The sequence below is a fragment of the Talpa europaea genome (genome assembly GCF_964194135.1).
Source record: "Talpa europaea genome assembly, chromosome: 6".
In the NCBI taxonomy this organism is placed as follows: domain Eukaryota; kingdom Metazoa; phylum Chordata; class Mammalia; order Eulipotyphla; family Talpidae; genus Talpa; species Talpa europaea.
The window spans coordinates 71,484,016-71,509,914 of record NC_140072.1 but is presented as its reverse complement, the minus strand read 5'-3'; the positions used below and the strand labels follow the sequence as shown (position 1 = coordinate 71,509,914).

Sequence of the window (25,899 nt, the reverse complement as noted above, 5' to 3'; positions counted from 1 at the left end):
TGATAGTGGTGTGTTGAAGTCTCCCACTACGTATGTGTTTTCTCTGATGTCTGTTTTCAGAGAGGACAACAGTTGTCTGATATATTTTGGTGCTCTTTCGTTTGGTGAGTATATGTTAATGAGTGTTATTTCTTCTTGAAGTATTGTCCCCTTGATCATAATGTAGTGACCATTGGGGTCTCTTTTTATTTTTTTGAGTTTGAAGTCTGTTTTATCTGATATAAGTATAGCTGTTCCTGCTTTCTTTTTTGGCCCATTTGCTTGTCGGATTGTTTTCCATCCTTTGACTTTTTTTTTTTTTTAATTTTCTAGAGGCATGTCTTATTTATTTATTTATTATTTGTTTGTTTGTTTGGTTTATACATGCACTGGGTACAGTCAGAAGCGCGGGAGGGTGAGAGAATTCACCAGAGCCAGAGCGGGGAGCAGAGCAGGCAGAAGGACCGAAGTACACTGCTGAGGGGAGCAGCGGGCGGCAGGAGAGGTCTGCGCACCATGTGGGACCCTCCTCGGGTGGCCGGGGAGCAGCCGGGGATCGAACCGGCACCGCAGAGGCTGCGGGCAGCTTCGCAACCCAGCGCTCAACCGCAGCGCCACCGGGGAGGCCCTCCATCCTTTGACTTTGAGCCTATTTTTATCTTTTGTAGCTAAATGTGTTTCCTGGAGACAGCAAAAGGTTGGGTTTTGTTTCTTAATCCAGGCTGCAACTCTGTGTCTTTTTATTGAAGAGTTTAGTCCATTTACATTTAGAGTTAATATTCATATGTTAGCATCTGTATTTGCCATTGTGTTTGTCTTTCCTTTGATTTTATTTATTTATTCTTTTAATAACTTTTTTTTTTTTTTTGGTCTTCTTTCGTTGTTATTCGTCCCTCTGAGGTGCTGGCTTTAGGATTCCTTGTAGTATTTTTTGGAGTGGGGGTTTAGTCGTAATGAAATTCCGGAGTTTCTCTTTGTCTGGGAAGGTCCATATTCTTTCTTCATGGAGGAAAGAGAGCTTTGCGGGATAGAGTATTCTTGGTTGGCATCTGTTTTCTTGGAGTCTGTTGACTATGTCCCTCCACTCTCTCCTTGCCCGTAGTGTTTCTTCAGAGAAGTCTGATGTCAGCCTGATTGGTTTTCCTTTGAATGTTATCTGTTTCTTCCCTCTTGTCAGCTTCATTATTTTTTCCTTGTCCTGGATTCTTGGGAGCTTTACTATTATGTGTCTTGTTGTGTTTTTCCTTTCGTCGTGGAAGTTTGGTGTTCTTCTTGCTTCTTGTATATCAATTTTCAGCTCCTTTTTCGCATTTGGGAAGTTCTCTTCTATTATCTCCTGGAATATTTTCTCTGTTCCTACATCTCTCTCCTCTCCTTCTGGAATTCCTATAACTCTTATATTTCCTTTCCTCATGGAGTCAGATAGTTCCCAAAGTCTTTCTTCATTCTTTTTCCTTCATACTTCTCTTTCCTTTTCTGTTTTGGTTCTTTTTATTTCTGTGTCTTCAAGAGTACTTATTTGTTCTTCCATTTCATCTATTCTGCTTTCATTGCTTTTCCCAGAGTTCTTTAGTTCCTCCATTAATTCTTTGATCTCCTGCATTTCTTTTACTTCCCTCTTTAGGGACTCAATTTCATTCTTCTGACCATTGTTTTCCCTCTTTAGGGACTCAATTTCCTTCTTCTGATCTATCACTTTTTTAATCATGGCAATTTTAAATTCTCTTTCTGAAAGGCTCAGAAGTTCTTCCAAGTTGCTGTCGTTGCAATCTGGGGAGTGGTTTTATTTTTGTGGTGTGCTTCTTTCCTGAGGAGTTGTTAGGTTGCGTGTGGTTCTTCTACTCCCTACTGTCTGTTTTCTAATTTGTCGTATGCATTGGGACACTGTGTTGCTCGGACTGGCTGGCATCTTGGGTGAACTTCTCCGCTCCCCTCTGGCTCCTCCAGGAGCCATCTCTGGCTTCTGGGGGAGCTTTCTGCTGGTTTTAGGCAGTTTTTACTGAAGAAATGTCCCTGTTCTAAAATGGCGAAGCGGGATGCAGTCCCTGCGCATCCGGTTTCAGGCACACTCTTCTGCGCACCCTGTGTGCCCCCGACGTGGGTGCCTGCTCCCTCTGTGGGCTCAGACTGCTGGTCGGAAGGGCCTGGCGTGGGCTAACTTCCCGGCTGGCCACTGGGTCCTCCAGAAGCCTTCTGCCCTTTTCAAGCAGTCTTAAGAAATTTCCTGTTCTATGGGGTGTTAGTGACTTTTTTTCTGGTCGCTAGGTGGCGCCAGAGATCTCTCCTATTGTCCTTGGGGGGCTGTTTTTCGCCTCCCCCCACCCCATGGGACAGGGAACAGAGCGGGAATGGTAGGGTAAACCTCAACAGCTTTGGAGTGCTGTGTCTGCCTGTGCCCCACCGTAGTGGAGAACCCACACCCCGAATTTTCGTGCCCCAGGGTCTCAGTTCAAAGCCCTCAGGTCCAGGACACGGGCTGTAGCCCAGTTCAGTGGCGCGGGAATGGCGTCTTTTGCACCAGCTCCCGTGCCTGGGCGCCTGGTTCCTGCTCACTCAGTGAGGGACTTTCACCCCAGTGAGGGCCTCGGTGCGTCTCCCCACAAGCCTAGGTCGCAGGCGCGGGGACCTGGGCAGCCGTGATGGAGGTCTGCATTTGCTTTTCAAGCGCGCCAAGCGCGCCACTTTTCCGCGCAAGCTCACTGGCAGCCCAGGCTGTGTGCGCATCTCCCGGGGTCTTTGTTCTTCTCTAATGGCGCCCGTAGCCGTTCGCTCACCGCCGCGGCGAATCCTGCAGGGTTCTCCACAGCTCCAGTTCACGGGGTGTGGTGGCTGCAATAGTTCCTTTCCACTCCCAGTCTCGCTTGATGCCTTGTTTGTTCTTGTTGGTCGTTTTAGTTTGTTGTTTTCCTCCTCTCTGCGGGTCGGAGAGTGCCGCCTCTGTGGGTGGGGGAGGGGAGCAGGGTTCTGTGCTTTCCTCCCTTCTAGTCCTCTTTTATGGCCACTTTCTTCTTCGGGCAGTTTGCTGGAGTCGTCCGTTTATCTTCCGTGTCCCAGTTCTCACTGGGACCTGCCGCTTTTCCTCCCTATTAACTTTTTTTAATGGGAGATCTTACTCGCAGCGTCTCCTCGCCGCCATGTTGCTCCGCCCCCTCTCTTACTTCTCTTGATCAAATCTGCCACAGTTGTGTCTATTTTACTAGTTTACTCAAAGAACCAAATTATGCCTTTACTGATTTTTTCTCTTGTTTTTGTATGTCATTATTATATGCTTTTATTTTTATCATTTGTTTTCTTCTAATTCTGTTGGAGCAGGAAATGACTCTTTACTTTTGAGTCTTTCTTCTTTTCTAACATAAATATTGAAGACTATGTAATTCCTTTGAGTTACCTTTAGTGCTATATTCCATGACTTTTGAAATATCATTTTAGATTTACAGAGCAGCTGCTAAGAGAACAGAGAGCTCCCCCACTTCCCTCATGCCATTGGATGTTAGCATCCAATGTTAATGTCTCCTATAACTTTGGTACAGTTATTGGAACTAAAAAATTAGCTTTGGTATAAAATCGCTAACAAGGTGTGAGTGAGCTGAGGCGTGTGGATGGCAGATTCCCAGTCTTCATTGTGTTGACAACTCTTCTGCAAAGATGTCAATGTACCTAAAACCAGAACATTCTGCAAGTAATGTGGAAAGCATCAACCTCACTAAGTGACCCAGTAAAAGAAGGGCAAGGGTTTTCTGTATGCCGGAAAGAGGCACTATTCAGAAGCAGAGTGGGTATGATGGGCAAACAAAGGCAATTTTCGGGAAGAAGTCTAAAACACAAAGAAGATTGTGCTGAGATCTGATGTGTGGACTCTAACTGAAGATCCAAAAGGATGCTGGCCATTAACAGATGCAAGCTTTCTGAACTGGGAGGAGAAAAGAAGAGAAAGTGTCAAATAATCCAGTTCGAAGCTTTGAAATTATCTAAATTATCTTGTTATTTTTCAGAGGGAAATGGTGAAGCTTCAGGAAAATTCCCTGTGTGAAAATAAATAGTAATATTCTTTTTTTAAAAAAAAGATTTATTTATCCATGCATACAAGAGCTGGGGTACAGGCCAGAGTTGCGGGGGTGAGAGGATTCACCAGAGACAGACTGGGGAACGGAACAGGCAGATTGCCCAAAGTACACTGCTGAGGGGAGCAGCGGGCGTGTCAGGAGAGGTCTGCTGCGCTATGTGGGTTGCTCCCTGGCCTGCCGGGGATCGAACTTGTGCTGCAGAGGCTGCGGATTTCTTCATAGTGTGGTGCTTAACCCCTTGCGACACCAGGGAAGCCCAAAATAGTAATATTCTTTTTTTTTAATACATAGTATTTATTTATTTTTTAAAAAATTATTTATTTATACAATCACTGGGTACAGTCAGAGGTGCGGGAGGGTGAGAGAATTCAGCAGAGCCTAAGCAGAGAGTAGAACAGCCAGAGCGACTAAGTACATTGCTGAGGGGAGCAGCGGGCGGCAGGAGAGATTTGCGTGCCATGTGGGACCCTCGCCTGGCCGCCAGGGATCAAACCGGCGCTGCAGAGGCTGCGGACAGCTTCGCAGCCCAGCGCTCAACCGCTGAGCCACCGGGGAGGCCCAACCAAAATAGTAATATTCTTACTCAAAGAAAAATATTGCCAAGGAAACGCTATACCTTAGAATTTACCAGCCTTTCCTCCAGTAACGTCTCTATTTTGGAATTTAATTTATGATTCTTGATACTTGTTAGTTTCTCAAATATTCATCAGTCTGATTTTGTCTGATATTTTCTCATGGTTAGTAGAGCGCAAGGATTGTTTGGAAGGATACTACAGAGGTGCAGCACCCTTCCCGGTATATCCTAGCAGGGGCACACAGCATTGGTACCTCCCACAACTGGGGATGTTAACCTTGGCTCCCTGGTTAAGGTGCTATCCGCCAGATTTCTCCAGCATCAGGTCACTAGTTTTCCTGTAGTCAACAAGTATTTGTGGGGGTGACACTTTGAGCTATGGAATACCCAATGTCTTTAAAACATTTGTCTACTAATTTTCATAGTCATCAATTGATCTTGCCTAGAGCAATTATTAGCTCCGGTATCTCAATCACTATTTTCATCGCTCTCATGCCTACCAAATTTATTAAATGAACCTCTTCTATGTGGAAGAGTTGTCTTTTCTCCTCCATGTTTTCACTCACACATGAAACTCATGGGTATTTATTTAATTCTTTGGGCTAAAATCCAACAGTTATTTATTTTGTTGCTCAAATTGTTTTAGCTTTGTCCATTGGGAGCCTTTCCAGTTTGGTTCCTGTGTCCCTTTCACATGACCCTATCCCTATTTCTATTACTTTCTTACTTTCTGGCATCACATGTGGTCCAGGTTCACCTTTTATTTTTCCTGTATTTTTAGCCCTGGAAGGAACCAAGGAGTCTTGGTTTCCTTTATTGGAGGATAACATTTTAAAAGCAAGAGCTGGTCACTAAGTTGTTCATCTTAGTCAACAGGGCTATGTAAATATATACTAATGTATACCAATCCATGTAAATATATTGTTTCTCACCCTCTCTCCATATGTAGTAAAATAACATAACTTATAATGATACCTCTGACTCAAAACCAGCTCCACAAGTTTCATTTGAGCAGTCCCTTTTGGCTGGTTTGCTCTTTCTCTCTCTGACAGTGCAAACCTGGTTTTCACTGTCTTGTGGAGAATTTTCAAAGCCAATTTAAAGTTTTATTTTGTAAAATGCAACTATTTTATACCACGGTTATTTTCAAGGCTTGTGAATTTTCACTTATTCTGAGGACCAGTATAGAACCTACACTTTTTCTACTCTTTAAGAAGAGATTTTTAATTTAGTCTGCAATTCATGAATCACATATGGAAGTAGTCCTGTGTTTCTCTTAGAGCTAACTTGTGTTGTCAGGTTTTGGGGAAAGGACAATTTAATTATTTAATTACATACTTAATACTAAAATGGGAATGAACCAGGCCTATTCTTCTTCAAATTACATTTTTATAAAAGGAGCTTAACATTCCCCAAATGTATGTAATTTGTGTATTGTATTTGGGGAGTGAGTATTTTTGAAGAGATATGTGTATTCCTCATTTTTTCTAGCTTTTAGAATTTGAAGTTCTAAGAAGCCCCTAACCTGATACTATGTTCCTGGAAGGCTTTGGAGTTAGTATAGGACTTACGGAATGACTATAACAGCATTGTGTAATAGCAATATAATACTAGCTACAAATGTGATTCCTACAAACAAGTTCTAAATTTTCTAGTAGCCAAATTATTATTGTCCATGTGGACCTCCAGTTTGTGGAATATGGTTCAGGGGTTGGTACACAATGGTCCCCTTCAACCTAGAATGTTCTCCATATGCCCACTTCCTCTACTGAGTTAAGATGTGAAATATGTATTGAGAGTTTGCTGGATGCCCATGTCTTTGTTGGGAACAGGGAGAGAGTAATTAGTAGGATACTAACAGTAATCATTTGTTGAATACCTTATATGAATTGATTAATATAAATACCATCTAGGGGCAGATTAAGAAGTTTGTACTCTCTGACACTCCTCCATTAAACGGTGGAGGCTCTGGCCTCTCCCCTTGAATCTGGGCTGGACTGGGACTGCTTTGACCAAGATAGCATGGTCATATGCTATGACCATAAGGCCAAAGTTAATCCCAACAGAGCTTTTAGGAGAGCTGGAATCTTCTGCTGAATCCAACATTGCCATGTAAGAAATCTGATAACTCTGTGACCCCCATATTGGAGGGACCACCTGGAGAGACCTGGAGACTACAAGGGGTAGGAGAAAAATGTTTCTCTTCTTTTTTTTTTTTTTTTAGCTTTTGAAGAAAACAACAAAAACAAAACCAAAATACCCTCCAGCATCCCTTATCCCACCTCCCCCTTCACCCTTTCTCTTAACCTAGCAACTTCTTCACCTCTTGTCACCTCAATTTGATGGTCAGTGTTCACCAGTTTGTTTTTACTTTGGTTTGTCATTTCACCTGCTTTGTTTCCTTATATTACCCATAAATATAAAACCACCAAATATGTCTTTATTTTTCTGGCCAACTTGACTTTGCATAATTCCCTCAAGTTTGTTCCATTCTGTTGCATCTCTCTTCATCGCTGAATGGTATTTCATTATGTATATACACCATGAATAGTATTCCGTTGTGTATATACACCAAATATTATTTTTTCAATCACTTATCTGTGGACACTTAGATTCTTCCCTGTCTTACAAACTGCAATGAATGCCTCAACAAACATTGTGGAGCATATACTTTTATGAGCTGATGGTTTCATATTTTCAAATGGTTACCCAGTATTGGGATTGGGATTTGCTGAGCCATATGATATTTCAATTTTTGGTATTTAAAGAACGGTTTATGCTTTCCAAAAGGGATGCACCAGCTTACATTCCCATGAACAGTGTGTAAGACTTCCTCTTTCTATACATCCTCACCAGCACTTGTTATTAGGAGTCTTTTTAATGTACGCCACTCTTACAAGTGTGAGATGATACCTCTTTGTGGTTTTGATTTGCCTTTTGATTTGCCTTATTAGGAGTGATGATAAGCACTTTTTCATATGTTTGTCTGCCATCTGTATATCCTCTTTGGAAAGTATCTGTTCAGATCTTCTACCCTTGTAGCCACATTATTAAAGATATATTTAATATAATCTATTACTAAATAGATACATGAAATAAATTTTTAAAGTATATTTTATCAATAATAGTTTTTATTTAGACAAATGTTAAATGTTAAAATTTCAGCTTATGACTATAAAATTTAATGTTACATCATTTGTTTCACATGACTTTGAAATCCGGTGTGTATTTTATACTTATAGTGAATCTCCATTTAAAGTAAGCACATTTTGGCCTTTCATTATCCACATGTGACAAGTGACTACTGTACTACTAGTGACTAGTGACTACTGTACTGTACTGTACTGTTCTAGAGCAGATCTAGAACAAAGGAATTCTTTAAAAAATATTTCAAAGTAGTAGTCTATCTGAATGACTTCTCTTTTTTCCATGAAAGGAAGTGGAAATAATGCAGTCATGGAAGTAAATTAACTGCATATTTTATGGGTCTCAGAAAGAATGATCTCAGTGACAAATTCAGCATGAATCATATGACTTAAACATTGGACAATATCCAGTTCTCAATATCAGTTCTTCTTTCTAAAAAGAAAATACTGCAGGAAGGAAGCACAGTGGACTATGGTGGTGAAATACAGGTGATTTGGTGGTGGGTGTACTATGGTGAAAATACCTGATGGGGATATCCTAGTATAACCTCAATTAAAAATAAATTCATAAAAAGAAAAAAATATAGATACCTTATAAAAATAAAAATAAAACATTATACCTCCAAATGTAGAGATTTCATAATTATGCTTAGGATAGATGGTAGATTGATACATTGTCCTATGGACTATCACAGATACACACTTTGTGAAAATTTTATTTCTTTGGAAATGTATCTTATTGTCATTTTATTTATTTATATTTTTTGCTTGTTCCTAGATTTTTTTATTGATATCTTCAATGTGATTTTTTAATTTTTTTATTATAAATTTTATTTTTATATTCCCCATACAATTGTGACTCCCCTTATTTTAGCACCAATCCCTCCCCTCCTAGCCCCCCACCCCCTACAGAGTGTCTCTGGTTCATAGTTGTTTGTTGATTTTGATTTTTATTTTCTTATAGTTATTCTTTTTTCTGGTCCCCTTATTTAAGTTTTCTAGATTCCTGCTATGAGTGAGACCATCTGGTATTTTTCTTTTTCTTTCTGGCTTATTTCGCTGAGCATGATCCCTTCCAGCGCCATCCATGTTGCTGCAAATTGCATGTGTTTATCTTTTTTGAATGCTGAGTAATATTCCATGGTGTATATGTACCACATCTTCTTGATCCAGTCATCTATTTTTGGGCATTTGGGTTGTTTCCAAAGCTTAGCTATTGTAAACAATGCTGCTATAAAAATAGGGGTGCAGGTGCTCTTTGGAATTGATGTTTCTGTGTCCTTTGGGTAAATACCTAGGAGTGGAATTGCTGGATCATATGGAAGCTCTATGTTTAGTAGGTCCAGAAATCTCCACACAACTCTCCATAGTGGTTGGACCAATTTGTACTCCCACCAACAGTGCAGGAGAGTTCCTTTTTCTCCACATCCTTGCCAATATTTGTTGTTGCTAGTTTTTTTAATATGTGCCATTCTCACTGGTGTAAGATGGTATCTCATGGTAGTTTTGATTTGCATTTCCCTGATTACAAGTGATGTTGAACATTTTTTCATATGCCTGTTGGCCATTTGCATTTCCTCTTCAGAGAAGTTTCTTTTTAGCTCTTCTGCCCATTTTTTTACTGGATTATTTTCTTTGTTGTTGTTGAGTCTCATCAGCTTTTTGCAGATTTTTGTGATCAGTCCTTTATCATTCATGTTGTGTGCAAAAATAGTCTCCCAGTCGGTGGGGTTTCTCTTTGTTTTGGTTATTGTCTCTTCTGCTGTGCAGAAGCTCTTTAATTTGATGTAGTCCCAGCTGTTTATCTTTGCCTTCACTATCACTGCTTTGGGTGATGTGTCTGTAAAGATGTCTTTGATGTGCATGTCATGTAGTGTTTCGCCTATATTTCCTTCTATGTATTTTATGGTGTCAGGTCTTATGTCTAGTTCTTTAATACATTTTGAGTTGGTTTTTGTGTATGGTGTGAGGTAGTAGTCAAGCTTCATTCTTTTGCATGAAGCGACCCAGTTTTCCCAGCACCATTTATTGAACAGACTTTCTTTGCTCCAATGCATAGTCTTTGCTCCTTTGTCAAAGATTAGTTGACCATAAATCTGTGGGTTTATTTCTGGATTTTTCTATTTGATTCCGTTGGTCTGTGTGTCTGTTCTTGTTCCAATACCATGCAGTTTTGATGATTATGGCTTTGTAGTATAGTTTGAAGTCTGGGAGTGTGTTACCTCCATTCCTTCTCTTTTTTTCAGGAGAGCTTTGGCTATTTGGGGTATTTGGTGATTCCATATGAATTTCATCAATAATTGTTCTATTTCTCTGAAGAATGACATTGAAATTTTGATTGGAATAGCATTGAATCTGTATATTGCTTTTGGTAGGATGGCCATTTTAATAATGTTTATTCTTCCAATCCATTAGCAGGGGATGTCTTTCCATTTCTTTGTGTCTTCTATTTCTTTTAACAGTGTTTTATAGTTTTCTTTGTATAGGTCCTTTACCTCTTTTGTTAGATTTATTCCCAAGTATTTGTTTTATTTTGTTTTGATAATAAAAGGGATGGTTTTCTTGATTTCGTCTTCTTCAGAGTTATTGTTTGTGTATGGGAAGGCTACTGACTTTTGCGTGTTTTTTTTGTATCCTGCCACTTTACTGAACTGATTCATGAGTTGAATTAGTTTTTCTGTGGAGTTTTTGGGGTTCTCTATGTATATTATCATATCATCTGCGAATAGTGATAGTTTGACTTCTTCTTTTCCTATTTGGATTCCTTGTATGTCTTTCTCTTGTCTAATTGCTCTGGCTAGGACTTGCAGTATTATATTGAAAAGCAGTGGTGAGAATGGACATCCTTGTCTTGTTCCAGATCTTAATGGGAATGCTTTCAGCTTTTCACCATTGAGAATGATACTGGCTGTGGGCTTGTCATATATGGCCTTTATGATGTTGAGGTATGTTCCTTGCATCCCAAGAATTTCCAGGGCTTTTATCATGAATGGGTGTTGCACTTTGTCAAACGCTTTCTCAGCATCTATTGATATTATCATACGGTTTTTATATTTCTTTTTTGTTGATGTGTTGGATAACGTTGATCGATTTTCGGATGTTGAGCCATCCTTGTGTCCCTGGAATGAATCCTACTTGGTTGTGGTGAATTATCTTATGGATACATTGTTGGATTCTGATAGCTAAAATTTTATTGAGGATTTTTGCATCAGTGTTCATTAGGGAGATTGGCCTGTAGTTTTTTTTTTTTTTTGTGTGTGTGTGTTGTCCTTGTTTGGTTTTGGTATTAGTGTAATGTTGGCTTCATAGAATTTGTTTGGTATTATCCCTTCCTTCTCAACTTTTTGGAAGAGTTTGTGAAGAATAGGCACTAATTTGTCTCTGAATGTTTGGTAGAATTCATTTGTAAGTCCATCAGGTCCTGGGCTTTTGTTTTTGGGGAGGTTTTTGATTAACATTTCAAATTCGCTGCTTGTAATTGGTCTGCTTAGGTGTTTATTGCTTCTTTATCTAGCTTTGGGTGATTATGGAGTTGTAGGAATTTGTCCATCTCCTCTAGATTGTTGAACTTGTTTCCATATAACTGTTCATAGTAGTTATTGATTATTCTTTTGATTTCTGCTGTGTCCATTGTGATTTCTCCTCTTTCATTTATGATCCTGTTTATTTGTGCTTTCTCCCTTTTTTCCTTTGTGAGCCTGGCTAGGGGTTTGTCTATTTTATTTATTTTTTCAAAGAACCAGCTCTTGGTTTCATTGATCTTTTGTATTGTTTTTCAGTTTTGATTTCATTTATTTCTGCTTTGTTTTTTATTATTTCATTTCTTCTACAGGTTTTGGGGTTTTTTTGTTGTTCTTTTTCTAGATCTTTGAGCTTTGAGATTAGGTTGTTTCTTTGAGTTCTTTCTTGTTTCTTGATGTGAGCCTCTATTGCTATATATTTTCCTCTTGTTATTGTTTTTGCTGCATCCCATACATTTAGGAAATTGGTGTCCTCCTTGTCATTCAATCCAAAGAATTTTTAATTTCTTCTTTGATCTCCTCGTTAGTCCAGTGGTCTTCCAGAAGTGTGGTTTTCAATCTCCATGAATTAGGAGAGTTACTTGCCTTCTTTTTATGGTTTATTTCTAGTTTGATGCCTTCATGGTCAGAAAAGATGATTGGTATGATTTCAATCTTGGTGTATCTGTTGATGTTTGTCTTGTGTCCCAGTATGTGATCGATCCTGGAGAATGATCTGTGTGTGCTTGAGAAAAATGTGTACTCAGATTTTTTTGGGTTTAGTGTTCTATAGATGTCTGTTAAGCCCAAGGGCTCTAGATCCTTATTTAGAGCTTTAGTGTGTTACTTATTTTTTGTCTCATTGATCTATCCATTGTTGATGTGGTGTGTTGAAGTCTCCCACTACGTATTTGTATTCTCTGATGTCTGTTTTCAGATATGACAATAGTTGTCTAATATATTTTGGTTCTCCTTCGTTTGGTGAATATATGTTAATGAGTGTAATTTCTTCTTGAAGTATTGTCCCCTTGATCATAATGTAGTGACCGTTGGGGTCTCTTTTTATCTTTTTGAGTTTGAAAGCTCTTTTATCTGATATAAGTATAGCTGTTCCTGCTTTCTTTTTTGGTCCATTTGCTCATAGGATTGTTTTCCATCCTTTAACTTTGAGTCTCCTGGAGACAGCAAAAGGTTGGATTTTTTTTCTTAATCCAGTCTGCGACTCTGTGTCTTTTTATTGAAGAGTTTAGTCTATTTACATTTAGAGTTAATATTGATATGTTAGCATCTGTATTTGCCGTTGTTTTTGTCTTTCCTTTGATTTTATTTATTTATTCTTTTAATAACTTTTTTTTGGCCTTATTTCGTTGTTATTCGTCCCTCTGAGGTTCTGACTTTAGGACTCCTTCTAGTATTTTTTGGAGTGGGAGTTTAGTCATAATGAAATTCCAGAGTTTCTGTTTGTCTGGGAAGGTCCTTATTCTTTCTTCATAGAGAAAGGAGAGCTTTGCGGGATAGAGTATTCTTGGTTGGCATCTGTTTTCTTGGAGTCTGTTGACTATGTCCCTCCACTCTCTCTTTGCCTGTAGTGTTTCTTCGGAGAAGTCTGATGTCAGTCTGATTGGTTTTCCTTTGAATGTTATCTGTTTCTTCCCTCTTGTCAGCTTCATTATTTTTTCCTTGTCCTGGATTCTTGGGAGCTTTACTATTATGTGTCTTGCTGTATTTTTCCTTTCATCATGGAAGTTTGGTGTTCTTCTTGCTTCTTGTATATCAATTTTCAGCTCCTTCTTCACGTTTGGGAAGTTCTCTTCAATTATCTCCTGGAATATTTTCTCTGTTCCTACATCTCTCTCCTCTCCTTCTGGGATTCCTATAACTCTTATATTTCCTTTCCTCATGGAGTCAGATAGTTCCTGAAGTCTTTCTTTGGTCTTTTTCCTTAGTACTTCTCTTTCCTTTTCTGTTTTGGGTCTTTTTATTTCTGTGTCTTCAAGAATACTTATTCATTCTTCCATTTCATCTATTCTGCTTTCATTGCTTTTCCCAGAGTTCTTTAGCGCCTCCATTAATTCTTTGATCTCCTGCATTTCTTTTACTTCCCTCTTTAGGGACTCAATTTCATTCTTCTGATCTTTGATTATTTTCCCCTTATCATTGTTTTCCTTTATGACTTCTGTCCGTTTTTTAATCATGGCAATTTTAAATTCTCTTTCTGGAAGGCTCAGAAGTTCTTCCATGTTACTGTCGTTGCAATCTGGGGGTGGTTTTCTTTTTGTGGTGTGCTTTTTTCCTGAGGAGTTGCTGGGTTGCATGTGGTTTTTCTACTCCTTACTGTCTGTTGTCTAATTTGCCGTATGCATTGGGACACTTTGTTAATGGTACTGGCCGGCATCTTGGGCAAACTTCCCAGCTCACCTCTGGCTCTTCCAGGAGCCATCTGCCAGTTTCAAGCAGGCTTTACTGAAGAAAGGACCCTGTACTAAAAAGGCGATGTGGGTTCACACTCCTCTGCGTGCCCAGTCTGTCCCGGTCTTGGGTGCCCGCCCCCCCCTGGGCTCGGACTGCAGGCCAAAAGGGGCCTGGAGTGGGCACACTTCCCAGCTCACCTCTGGCTCCTCTGGGAGCCTTTGCTGGTTTCAAGCAGTCTAAACTGAAGAAATGTCCCTGTTCTAAACTGGCCATGCGGGACGCACTCCCTGCACGCCCAGTCTGCCCTGGGGTGGGTTCCCGCTCCAACCTCAGGGCTCCTTATTGTCATTTTAAGCTGCACTAAAATAATATAAACTCTTTGTTAAATTGCTCTCTTTAATAGTCTTTTTCTTTTTCTTGACTACTTGCTCATTTTTCAATTTGAATTTTAATTCCAAGAGTTCATTGTTGTAACAACTTTCACTTAGAATCTGATCTTGTTTCATAATCACCACATTCAACTCTGAGAATATTAATATTTTAAATTTTTGCTTTTATTTTCAGAATGCTGTTCTGAAGGCTCACCTTGGATATTTGATTATCTTTAGTTATCTCTTTCTATTTAAGAATCAGATATTAATTGGAAGGGAACTGTCAGTTTGGGGCAGGGTTCCTTTACTAATGCGCTAACTCTAGGTTAACAATAAACCATTTTTATTCTGGGATCTTCAAATATAGTATCAGTTGTTTTTTTCACTGGGTCTGTTGAAATTCTCAAGAAAATCATCCTTTGGTGAAGATGGCAGGCTGAATTATGGGGATCTGGGAATAGAACAGGAGCAGGGGGTGATGTGGGAGGCAGTATGGGAAATGGCTATCCTCCAGGACTTAATTCCCTTGTCTGAAGTAGTCTTCCCTCCCTTTCTGATATATTCATTATTCTAGAGCCAAAGTTTCTCTTGTTCATTTTTTGGAAAAATCAGTCTCCCTCACGGAGAGAAAGTATTATTCATCTATCTGCTTTAGGTGGGCATAACTATTCTATTTTTTTACATAGATCTCTACCAAACTTCTCTGTTTTCACCTTCCCCTTCACACCCCAACTCACACAGCACATGCTGTCTTTATTAGGGTTTATATGGCAAAATGTTCTCTCTTACTGTCTCCTATTTCCTGCACTTTGACAAGTTAGTTACCCACCCAAGTAAGTTATTCACATCCAAACATTATGAATACCTCAATCCAAAGTTGAATTACCTTTTATTTTCTTGTTTTTTTTTTTTTAAAGATTTATTTATTTATACATGAAACGGGGTACAGGCCAGATGCACTGGAGGGTGAGATAAATGTACAACTTTTATTGTAGCATAGTTGCAATTGTTCTACTGAATCACTGGTTACTGTTTTAACCTTTAACCATAACTCTAACCTTTAACCATGTAGTGGCAGAATGGGCACTGAGCAGGTTTTCTGATCCGGCAGATGGGTAAAGGAGAGTCCTGGAGCCCTGAGTGGCTTTCTCAGGCTTGTATTGAGCTTTACATGCATTGCAGCAACCAGATACAATGACAGGCAGGAGTGCCAGGGGGCCAAGAGGCCATTAGGCCCCCAAGCTCCCGGCAAGTGTTCACTCTGGGCTTCTCTGGCCCCCTTTTCTCTCCTGCCTCTCTTTCTTACTTCTCTCCTGCTTCTGCTTCATGGTGACTGTATCAATACTCCTCCCCTGGCCCACAGAAGTAAACAAGACAGTTTGCAACAATATAACAACTGGGAGTGTCCCATCAAGCAGGGCAATCCTAATGGTGGAGGGCAGAAAAGCCTCAAAAACCTGAAAATGGTGGGAGGGCAGATAAACCTGAAAAACCCTACAAACTGTAATCTATAATTTAAACTTTGTATAGGAAATAATGTAGCATAGATAGGACTCAGTACTACCTGCTGAAATGGCAATGGGCTCTGGAACACTTGCCCTCTGGATAAGGCTGACATGTGGGGATGACTGTAAAAACAGGCAATAGAATACACAAATGGGCATCTTACAACAGGAAACAGCAAGGGCTAAGAAAGATCCCTACTTCATTAGTAATTACGAAGAATGTAGTTTAAAACCTTAGGAAAGATGTTATATTAAGCTTTTGGCTTCATTTTGGAGGCCAAGGTGTGAACTTATTTGGTTATCTGGGATCCCAGTTCATCCAACACCGGTTGCCTCCACCATGCAGAGTAAGTTCAACCCAAATGAGAACAAAGCTGCAGAGAAAACTACAACATAGAGGCAGAGCGAGTCCCTCCTTGAAGAGAACTGGATGGTCACCTCCATTACTGAAACTGAAATCCTATCTGCTAATCATAATATTCAGTGTTCTTTTCACACAAACCTTTTTTTAAATAAAGTAACATTTGTTTACATCGTTTTTGTGCTTTAGAAGTATAGGATCCTGTTCCACTGGTGGCACAGGACTGCACCCACCACTAAAACTCCCATAATCCATTTCCTTTCCCTCCCTCCAGCCTCTGGTCCATAGTCAACTTATTAGTTTGACTTTATCTGATCCTTTGTTTGGTTCCTAACCTTCCTCCCACATTCTTGTTGTGCTGTTGTAGCACAACATATATATCAAATGGACAAAAAATTATCATAGTATCCTAAGATAAATTGCATTGGAACGGGAGTTTCCTTTTTAGTACTTAGAGGTGTATAAAACAGAAAACTTCCCACTGTGAGAAAATGGAGACTCCTTAAATCAAATGGGGGAAGGGAAAGTGCATGTGTTTTTTCTTTGTGTTTAGTTGCTTTAACACTGTCCTTCACCTGGCTAAGGAAGTTTCATGTTTTCCTTAGACATCATTAGGTGCAGAAGGTCTTGCAGGCCAACTTTGATGCTTCATAAATTCTGCTGATATGCTCTTAGTTCCACTACTTCATTAGAACTATTAACTCCTTTTATTATAAATTTTACAAAGGGGTGCTTCTGAGTTCTTAGGTCCATTCTATTTTAAAGTTATATATTTGGTTTTCATAAGCTATCCAGGCCTGTCTGGCTACCACCTTGCATCACTGTAACTAGAATGCCTGCTTCAACCCTTTTCTTTAAAAGTAACAATTTGAAGGTCATAACTTGTTCCTTTTCCCCATGTAATCACATTTTAATGCAGATGAAAAACTTTACCTTCTATATATAACTTCTAAATAGTCCAATATTTATGTTTATGGGGGGAAACTAGCCTCAAGACATCTGCAAAGCTCTATTACATTGTTTTGGTGTGAATTTATTTTGAAGCAATAGCTGAATTTCTGGTCCCAAATTAAAACAGAATCTTAGACCAAGTTGTGACCATAACACTGCAATGTAAACATACAGTATGAGTACATTTTTTGTATGCTGTGCCATTCATCTAGTACCAAACTGTCTTAATGGGGAAATTTCACAATCCTCAATGCTATATATTATATATACTTGTATTTCCAGCTACAATATCAGATGTGAGATTATAAAGAACATGAAGCACTGTACGCCTCAGCAAGCTTTAGCTTTGCTAGTAAGCTTGGGTTTTACCTCTACCAAAATTTGTTTAAAGGAATAAAAATTCCCAGTCTTAATTCTCTGGAGCATAAGCAAAGCTCCCTGTATACAAGAGATATCTTACATCACAGAAAAAACTGCAACTTGAAATGTATCCAAAGAAAGGCTAAGTGTGGTTTACAGTATCAGCTAAGGCAAATTATCAGAAAAGGCAGGCACCATGCTCCACACATCATGTATGAGAAAGGTTAACAATCTGTGTTCAAACCTTAAGTACCTGATATTCCAGGTCCCATCTAAAGACAGTAGTAAAGGAATATGCAATTCAAATTCATAAACTAATTTAACACTAAAGAGTGTCCAAAAGAGAAACAGTAAGCATAAAAAACACAATGTAGAGGCAAACATATTTAATAGAAATATTAAAATAATCATTACATTTCCTCATTACTGAAACCATGAAAGAATATCCATTTTGTAATCAAAGTAATTCTTTTTTATAATGCAAAATGTATTTTCGTAATTACAATCATGTAGACTATATTTCCAAACAAGTTTATATAGACTTCAAAAAGGCCTAGACTTAAAGAGGAAGTGAAATTTATTTAAATACTATTAGTAACAACGTATGCTGCTGGCATACTCATGTTCACAGTTTATAAAGTAAAAAATCTAAACTTAAAGTCAGCTCTGAAATAGATGCATTTTCATCAGTACATTCACTAGTTAGGCCTGTTCATCTAAAATAGAAGGGACGATAGCATGAGTTATTTTTTTAAAGAATAAACAATATATCAGCAGCAAATCTTGGTTAAATTAAGTTGGAAATCAATGTTCTGAGTAAATTATCAGTCTACCAGCTGAGGCGGCAAATTAAAATATATTACTGGAAAACTTAAGAGAATGTCACAGAACATACTATATGTTTTTAAAATACAAATATTAAAATTGAATTACCAAATTTATGATTTTGATCCAGTTAGTAAAATAAATCCAGAGGCATCAAAGACAAGTAATACCACGGTCTAGAACTAGTCACAAGAAATGCAGTAATGATCTCTAAGGGGTTTTTCTAGTATCATTCTAACATCCCTTCTGGTGGAAAGCAATGGAACGGCATCATCTGCTGAAACATAGGAAGTACCAGTTTCCTTTTTAAATGATGAAAAATATCACCCATGTCTGAAATATTTTTATTTAGGGAGATGGAGAAAATTCTCAAAACAGACTCATGGCCCAGAAGTAGGTGACCCATAACAAGAGCCAGGAGAGACACCAGGAAATCACCCCAGGTAAGCACCACATTTTCACCTATTCACACTCAGTGTACACCAGTCAACCAACACTTGAGCTTCTGACAACATAATGTGTTTTGAATATACTTTAGAGACAAAAAGAACAGCTCATTTTAAAGTAAGTAAAATGTATTTTAACTTGGGCTCATAATTAACTTCAGGGTATTTCCTTTAATAAACTTGTTAATTTTACCAATGAGGCATTTTGCTTCACTGTCAACACATTTTCTTTGAGAATTTACAATTAGTAACAATCTATCTCAAATTTGATTCTGTGACATAGTCTTGGTAACATTATTTTAAAAACCTGAATTCCAGTTGGTTTGGCTGCAAAATTTAGTTTAAAAATTCACCGTTCTGTCCAAATATAGGTGGATCCTGAGTTTCCAGCAGAGGCAGTGAATTCATTCTCGTTTTTGCCTTGTGGCATGCTTGGGAGATCACAAAGAGTTGTGCACTAGTGTCAATACTTCTTGCTGTTGTACTTTTATTTCAAGCTGTTTTTAAATATATTGACATATGTATATACATATATACGTAGATAGGAATATATATATCTACACTTTTTGACAAAAGAATGACAGCAATATACAGGAACCAATTTTGCCAAATGAATTCTATTTGGTTAATAAATAATGTTCTTTCCATCAATCTATCGAAGTCCAGACCAACTATGCAGATACGACGCCCATCCGGAGGAACGAGAAGCATTTTCTTCCTCACCTTTGGAGTTAAAAAAAAAAAAAAAAATTCATCTTTCCAAACCACATTTTGCTGTTATAATCTGTCCTTGAACTTTCAATATTTGCTGTCTCTATTACAGAAGTAACTTCAAAATAAAATCCCCAGCTCAAGGTATTTTTGATAATAAATGGTGTAGGGTAAATGATTTTCAGGCTTTTCTGCTCTCCTGCCATTAGGACTGCACGCCTGATGGTGGGCACCTGTATTTTGTTACATTGTTATACTTGGTTGTATTGTTTACTTCAGTGGGCCCTGGCTGCAGTATTTATATATTTTCCAAGTATTTATATATTTTCCAAGCAAAACACAGAAAAGAGAGAGAACAGGAGAGGAGAGAAAACCTAGAGAGCCCTACAGTGAAGAGGGAAGATTCGCCCAGGCCTGCTGGCCTCCTGACTCCCCTACCCCTACCCCCATCTGCTGTGTACATGTAAAAGCTCAATAAAAGTCTGAGAAAGTCATCCAGGGCTCCAGGACTCTCCTTTACCCATCTGCTCCAATCATAGAAAACCTGCTCTGTGCCTTCCTGGCTCAAGAAATGGGAATTTTTTATGTTTTTTAAAAACAGAAGATTTTATGTAATTTAGCTTAGACTCTAGAACCAGTAGATTTATGGTAAAGCTCAAAACTGAACCAAAATGTTTTTCAACCTTTTTTTAAAAAAAAGATTTATTTATTTATACAAGCACTGGGTACAGTCAGAAGCGCGGAGGGTGAGAGAATTCACCAGAGCCAGAGCGGGGCACAGAACAGGCAGAATGACGAAGTACACTGCTGAGGGGAGCAGCAGGCATGGCAGGAGAGGTCTGCGTGCCATGTGGGACCCTCGCCTGGCAGCCGGGGATTGAACTGGCGCTGCAGAGGCTGCGGGCAGCCCTGCAACCCAGCCCTCAACCGCTGCGCCACCGGGGAGGCCCTGTTTTTCAACCACTTAATTGAAAAAAAAAAATCAAAGCAAGGTATCATTTAGTTATAGTAAAATTGACCCTTTCTAGGTATAGTATTATGAGTCCTGATGCACACGGTGGAAAGCCATCACACAAGCCAAAGTACTGTACATTTCTAACACTTCAAAATCCTGTCAGGTCCTCATGGTTTAGTCTTTTCCAAAACATCACACAAGTAGAATCACACTATATACAGTCTTTTGAGTCATTATCTTTTACTTAGCACAGTGTATTTCAGAATCACCCACATTGCTGTGGGTATCAGTAATTCACTGCTTTTTATTGCTGAGTAGTATCCATTTTGAGACTGTACCAATTTATTTATTTACCATTGAAGGATACCTGAGTTGTTGTAGTTTTTAGCAATTTTAGTCTTTACCCTATTCTCCTAATGAGTTGTTGGCCTTTTCCTTCTTTATTGATTTCTGGATGAGACTTTGGTATATGTTGTATATCAAGTAACAATATGCAATTTTATAAATTATAGCTGTGGAGTAAAGACGTAAAATGTAACTTTCATTTCTAGCTTGAGATTCCAATTGTGCAGAGAGGCAGCTTTGAGTAGCTCATGACACTTGCCTGGGGTGCAAACTGGGTCCTTCATGGGTATTTTATGGCATATGATGGTGCTTGTCAGAACTGGATAACCTATTTTATACCCTATGCTAATGTTTCTCAAATATTTGTAACAGACCCAATGAAAAAAAATTTGTATCAGCATCTGATACATTCAAATAGATTCCAACATTTATCCATATACCTAGTGTCAAGAAACAATTTCTAACCCCTTAGCATATTCAGTGTATTCTAATATTTGAATTATTCCATTTTAAAAAAGATTCTGGTTGTGATTTACTAAATTAATTTCACCATTCACTAGTGGTTAGCAATCCAAATGAAAAATACTGTTAGAAACTCTATACAAAGTCAGAGATCATAAACATTGCTTCAAAGGAGATGAAGGAGGCAAGAGGTACTTGTGTTCTTTTCTCTAATGGTTCTCTTCTTTTCCGTGCCAGAAAGAGAAACTCTCAGACTCCCATGTGTCACTCCATACACATTCACATGGGTTATCATCTTTAGGGCCTTTATGTTCCTTGTGTGGCAAGTGAGGCCCAGGATTCTTATCTATATATAGCCTAGTGGCAAGTTTCCTCTCTGCAACATTTCCTCTTGCATCTCAGACCTAGTGAAGTTTTCCTTATGTGTAATGTATGTTGTTGAGAATTTCCAATGGTGGAGGAGTTCTAAAGTTTCTGTCAGAAAAGATTCTGAAAAATATTTTTACTAAGTAGGCAGGTATTTCTTTTTTTTTTTTTTTTTGGGCTGTTCCTGAGCTTTTTCTGTCTTTTTCTGGCATTGGTTAAACTTTTGTGTGAGCAGAGGCAGACTTCCCTTTATTTCACCTAGTTGAAATATTATTGAAAAATTCAAATATGTAGATGAATATCCTTCATCAGTTCTGGAAAATTATCAGCTATTCTCTTCAATTACTGTTTCTACTCCATTCTATTTTCTCCTTTCCTTCTGAAACTACAATTATTAAATATATGTTAAGAGATCTCCATTCTATCCTCTGTCTTTCACACATTCTTTTATCATTCCCCCATCCCCATTTTTATTACTGTCTCCATGCTGAATTCAGAATAATTCCTTCTCACCTAGTCATTCTCACTTAAGCCATATCTAAATCTACTGCCAGACCATAATTATTTTTTAAATTTAGTTTTTGTAAATTTTATTTGTGCATATATAGAAGTGACAACCTCTAAAAAGTAAACTAATTTTATAATTGGAGTTTTCCCTATTTGTTTATAGGACATTAAAAAGCTTGCATTTGAGTATTGGTTTTGGATGAACCTCTCTACACAGTAATGTGTAGAATGATCAATAACATCTGTGCTATTGGGACAGATGTTATCTTTGAGATCTTTTTAATCAATGGATCCTCAACTTAGCAGCACCTGGGTGGTGTAACATATACATTATACTAAGCATGCTGGACTTATAAAAGAGGACTATTAGATATGCTAAATAATGAGAGCATATCATTTCAGTGAAAATTATGATTTAATAAAAAAATGTATATTCTTCTTAAAGATTTGGCTAATTTTATATTGAAAAAGTGGTTTCAGCTACAAGAATATTCTTCCCTCATAGTAACAAAGAAGAAACAAAAAAGAAAACAGATACAGAAAAAAATCAAAACACAATACTACTTCAGTACTGGGGGGTTGGGGGGTGGGATTCAATCTTAACTTTAATTGTTCTCTAGGTCAGAGGTTCTCAAGGTATGGTACCAGAGAACAAGCATTACCTGGGAATTTGTTAAAAATGTAAACTCTTGGGTCCCACTCTAAAATTATTGAATCAGAAACTGGAATGGAGTCCATAATCTGCATTTTAATAATCACCACATGATTCTGATACCTGCTTAATTTTGGGCCAATCTCTAGTTTAGTCAGGAACATGTTAAAGAGCACCAACATGATGAAATAAAGTCAAAAGTGGGACAACCAGACATTTTGGACTTACTGATGTGCTTTCTTAGAAACTATGTAATACCACCTATGAAGTATTTTTGTCTCCCATTCTGCCTAGTTATACCTGGATCCAAACAGAGAACTAACATTCTATCTACAGGCAATATCAGACCAAGTTGAAAGCTATCTTGTGCTCACTTCAGCAGCACATATACTAAAAATTTGAACAATACAGTGTTTAGCATGGCCCCTGAGTAAGGATGACACACAAATTTGTGAAGCATTTCATTAAAAAAAAAAAAAGCTATCTTGCAGAGCCAATTCCAGAATATTAGAAATATATATTTGTGGCTGTACAGGTTTCATGTATAGTTTCTCACCTCAGCAACTGTTAAGCAAGTTACCACATCCACAATTCATATTAAGAATTCTACAAAACAAGTCTCAAGTTTCTTCAATTAATGAATGACATGACTAAAAGGAATATGGAACTGCTATAGATAACAAAAACAAAACGAAGTTTAAGGAACATAAACCAAACATAACATGTTGATTCCTACTTGGGATACTGTAAAATGACATTTAAGATAACCCAGGAAAATGAACTAGGTATAGATTACAGGAGTATAATACACACTGAAGTATTCACTGAAATCAGATAATAATCAAAGATGGATATGAGTATTTTTAAAGGAGTTTATGAAATCATAGTATCAAAGCTTTACCAAATAGCTTTGAAAATCTAAACTCCAAATATATGACAGCTCTAAAGCTGCATTTGCCCAGAAAAATGGACTACTACATTTGGGCCAAGCATTAAACCACATGAATCTTTTGTTTCTAGACTATGGGGGAAGGGAAGACAGGAAGGGTAATAAAGGGAAGGGGTGGAGGGTGGGGTTGGAAGGGATAGAGTACAAACCAACACATATTTTAAAAAGCATGATACAAAACCACATTCTTTGACAGAACTCAACACTAGACTGAAATACTCAATTTTCAAAAAATAGATCAAACTAAACATTGTATTTTGCTGCATATTAAAATTATATAAATGTACTGTAGTTGCCCTAAAATGATAAAACGTCAGCTTTTCAAATTAAGTCTAAGATTATACACATTACAGACCTAACCCAAATAAACATAGTTACCAAGTTAAAATTTTAAGGTAGTGTTATGGAAAAGATTTAAGCATTCATAGTCTCATTACAAGGCCAACATTAATTTTAAAGTACAAGACAAAAGTATAAGGCTTTCCTTCTTTACCTACCTTGAGCAATTGCAGCAAGTTTTCCCTTTTCTTCAGGGTTGAGCTGCAACATTGTATCTATAACAGGAAGGAGCCTCTCCCTTTCACTACCTGGTTTTAGGAAAATGAACTGCAGCAAGACATTTTTCAAATATTCCAGATTAGCTACAGACTTCTCCCGTTCTTGATTTCTTTCCAATCTTCTTATTTCACTCTTAAGAAGCTGGTGGTAGAGAAATAAATGAAAAATGAGTCTTGGGGGAAAATGGGTTTTGTTAAATGTGGCAGACTAAACACATGCATTTTTCTTCTCTCCCCCCGATATGCCCCCAAAAAATGACAAAAGAAGAGATTGAAAGAGGAGAAAAAGGCAGGTAAGAAATATCAAGAAATTCTTAGAAGATGTGAAGCAGATGAAGTAGAAATGACTTGGTCTGCCTGCTTATCAAGTACCACCAACAAGAAGAGAGAGAATGCATCACACAGAAACACTGTGATCCTGTCCTAGAAGTACAAGGTATATTAAAATAGCAGACAGATATTGAGGACTGATGTCAAATCTTCATGGGCTGGTCCTATGATGGCCACTTTACCTTAGGCAAATCCTTAGGCACTTAAGATGTCCATAGCGAACTTATGTTACATGATGACAACATTTACCCAAAATACAAATCCAGTCTAGGACAGAATGAAAATTCAGTAATGTTAAGACAATCAAAAATACTACCAGAAAAGTGGGGCAGAAGATAATATGAAAAAGATGGTAAGATGCTAAAGTCTTTGAGCAAGATTTGTGGGTTGAAACAAACAAAAAAATACACTGCTACAGTCTAGGAAAGTTAGCCAACTCTGCTAAAATCTGGGGTCCTGGGGACATTTTAAAAAGTGCCAACAGAGTTCAAGAAATCATGTGAGAATGTAAATTTGCAGGACTGTAGAATTTGAATAGTCACTTGTGTTCACTAGGCCAGTGATCTGACAATGTGTTGACTATGTGGGAAAATATTATTTTACAGTGATACATATGCTTTAGTGGTAGGATATCATAATATATGCAATTTGTTGTAAATAAATGCGCTCTTAGCATTAAAAATACTAATCTGACAAGGACAGCTGGTGGTTTTCCACACAGGTTGGGTGGATTTATTTGGGGAGCATAGTACAGAAAAGAAGCATTTGCTTTTCAGACAAATAAGGGTTTGAATTTCAATTGTTCCTTCTCAAGTGTTTTTTCATCTAGTGATAATGAGGATTAAAAATATATAAAATTCAGGATTTGGCTAATGTGAACTGCTTATCAAGTGGTATGACCATATTTAGAGAAGTGATTATTAGAGAGACATGGGGAAATTATTTCATTGGGCAATCTCAATTGCTATACAACAATCCTTGGTGTCGACTTTAAATAGGAAAATGATCTTATGCCACTTTGCCATCTCCACCCACACTGAATACTGTGATAAGCAGTTTAGGGTCATAAACATCAGGTGAATGACTGAATCAGAAGTGCTCGATTTTATCATTAGAATTGAAGAACCTATACCAATTTAAAATTTTTATTCAAGCAAATGTAGAACTGACTTCAGTATATCTTATTTCCTCAACCTATTATGGTGTCTTAGAACAGGAAGATATTAAGATAGGCTTTATATAAGATAAAAAAATAATATTCCTCAATCTCAGGAATATTTTCTTGGCGGTAGTTTTCTAATCTTACCTTAATTTGCTCCATAAGGATTGCATTGGTTGCCTCTGTTTCCCGAAGCAGGCTGTTTAAGTGATCGGCACTTTTTGTGGTGGAACTGAGCTTCTGAACCAATTCTTCTTTGGTAAATTCGGCATGCCATAAAGGAGTCTCTGCAAGATGTTGTTCTAATAATTAATTTTCAAAATCAGAGATTACAGCTGAAGAGTCTAAATAAGAAAAACAACTAGGTATATCTAAGTATAGATATTTTGTGCATTATACAGGCCCACTATTT

The 25,899-nt window shown here is 38.0% G+C and overlaps 1 protein-coding gene across 2 annotated transcripts in view; it reads right to left on the bottom strand.

The window, feature by feature from the left end:
• Positions 1-18,820: 18,820 nt before the first annotated feature.
• The window catches only part of GCC2 (GRIP and coiled-coil domain containing 2), a 52,968-nt gene continuing 45,889 nt past the window's right edge, over positions 18,821-25,899 (bottom strand). Inside the window, exons 17-19 of one of the 2 annotated variants that reach the window (XM_084235683.1) lie at positions 25,635-25,789; positions 23,939-24,140; positions 18,821-19,217 (exon numbers count right to left, since the gene is read on the bottom strand). In XM_084235683.1, the coding sequence (XP_084091809.1) occupies positions 19,147-19,217; positions 23,939-24,140; positions 25,635-25,789 (428 nt within the window). In that variant the 3' untranslated portion in view covers positions 18,821-19,146. The remainder of the gene's footprint in view (positions 19,218-23,938; positions 24,141-25,634; positions 25,790-25,899) is intronic. The other variant, XM_084235682.1, reaches the window with a different exon arrangement.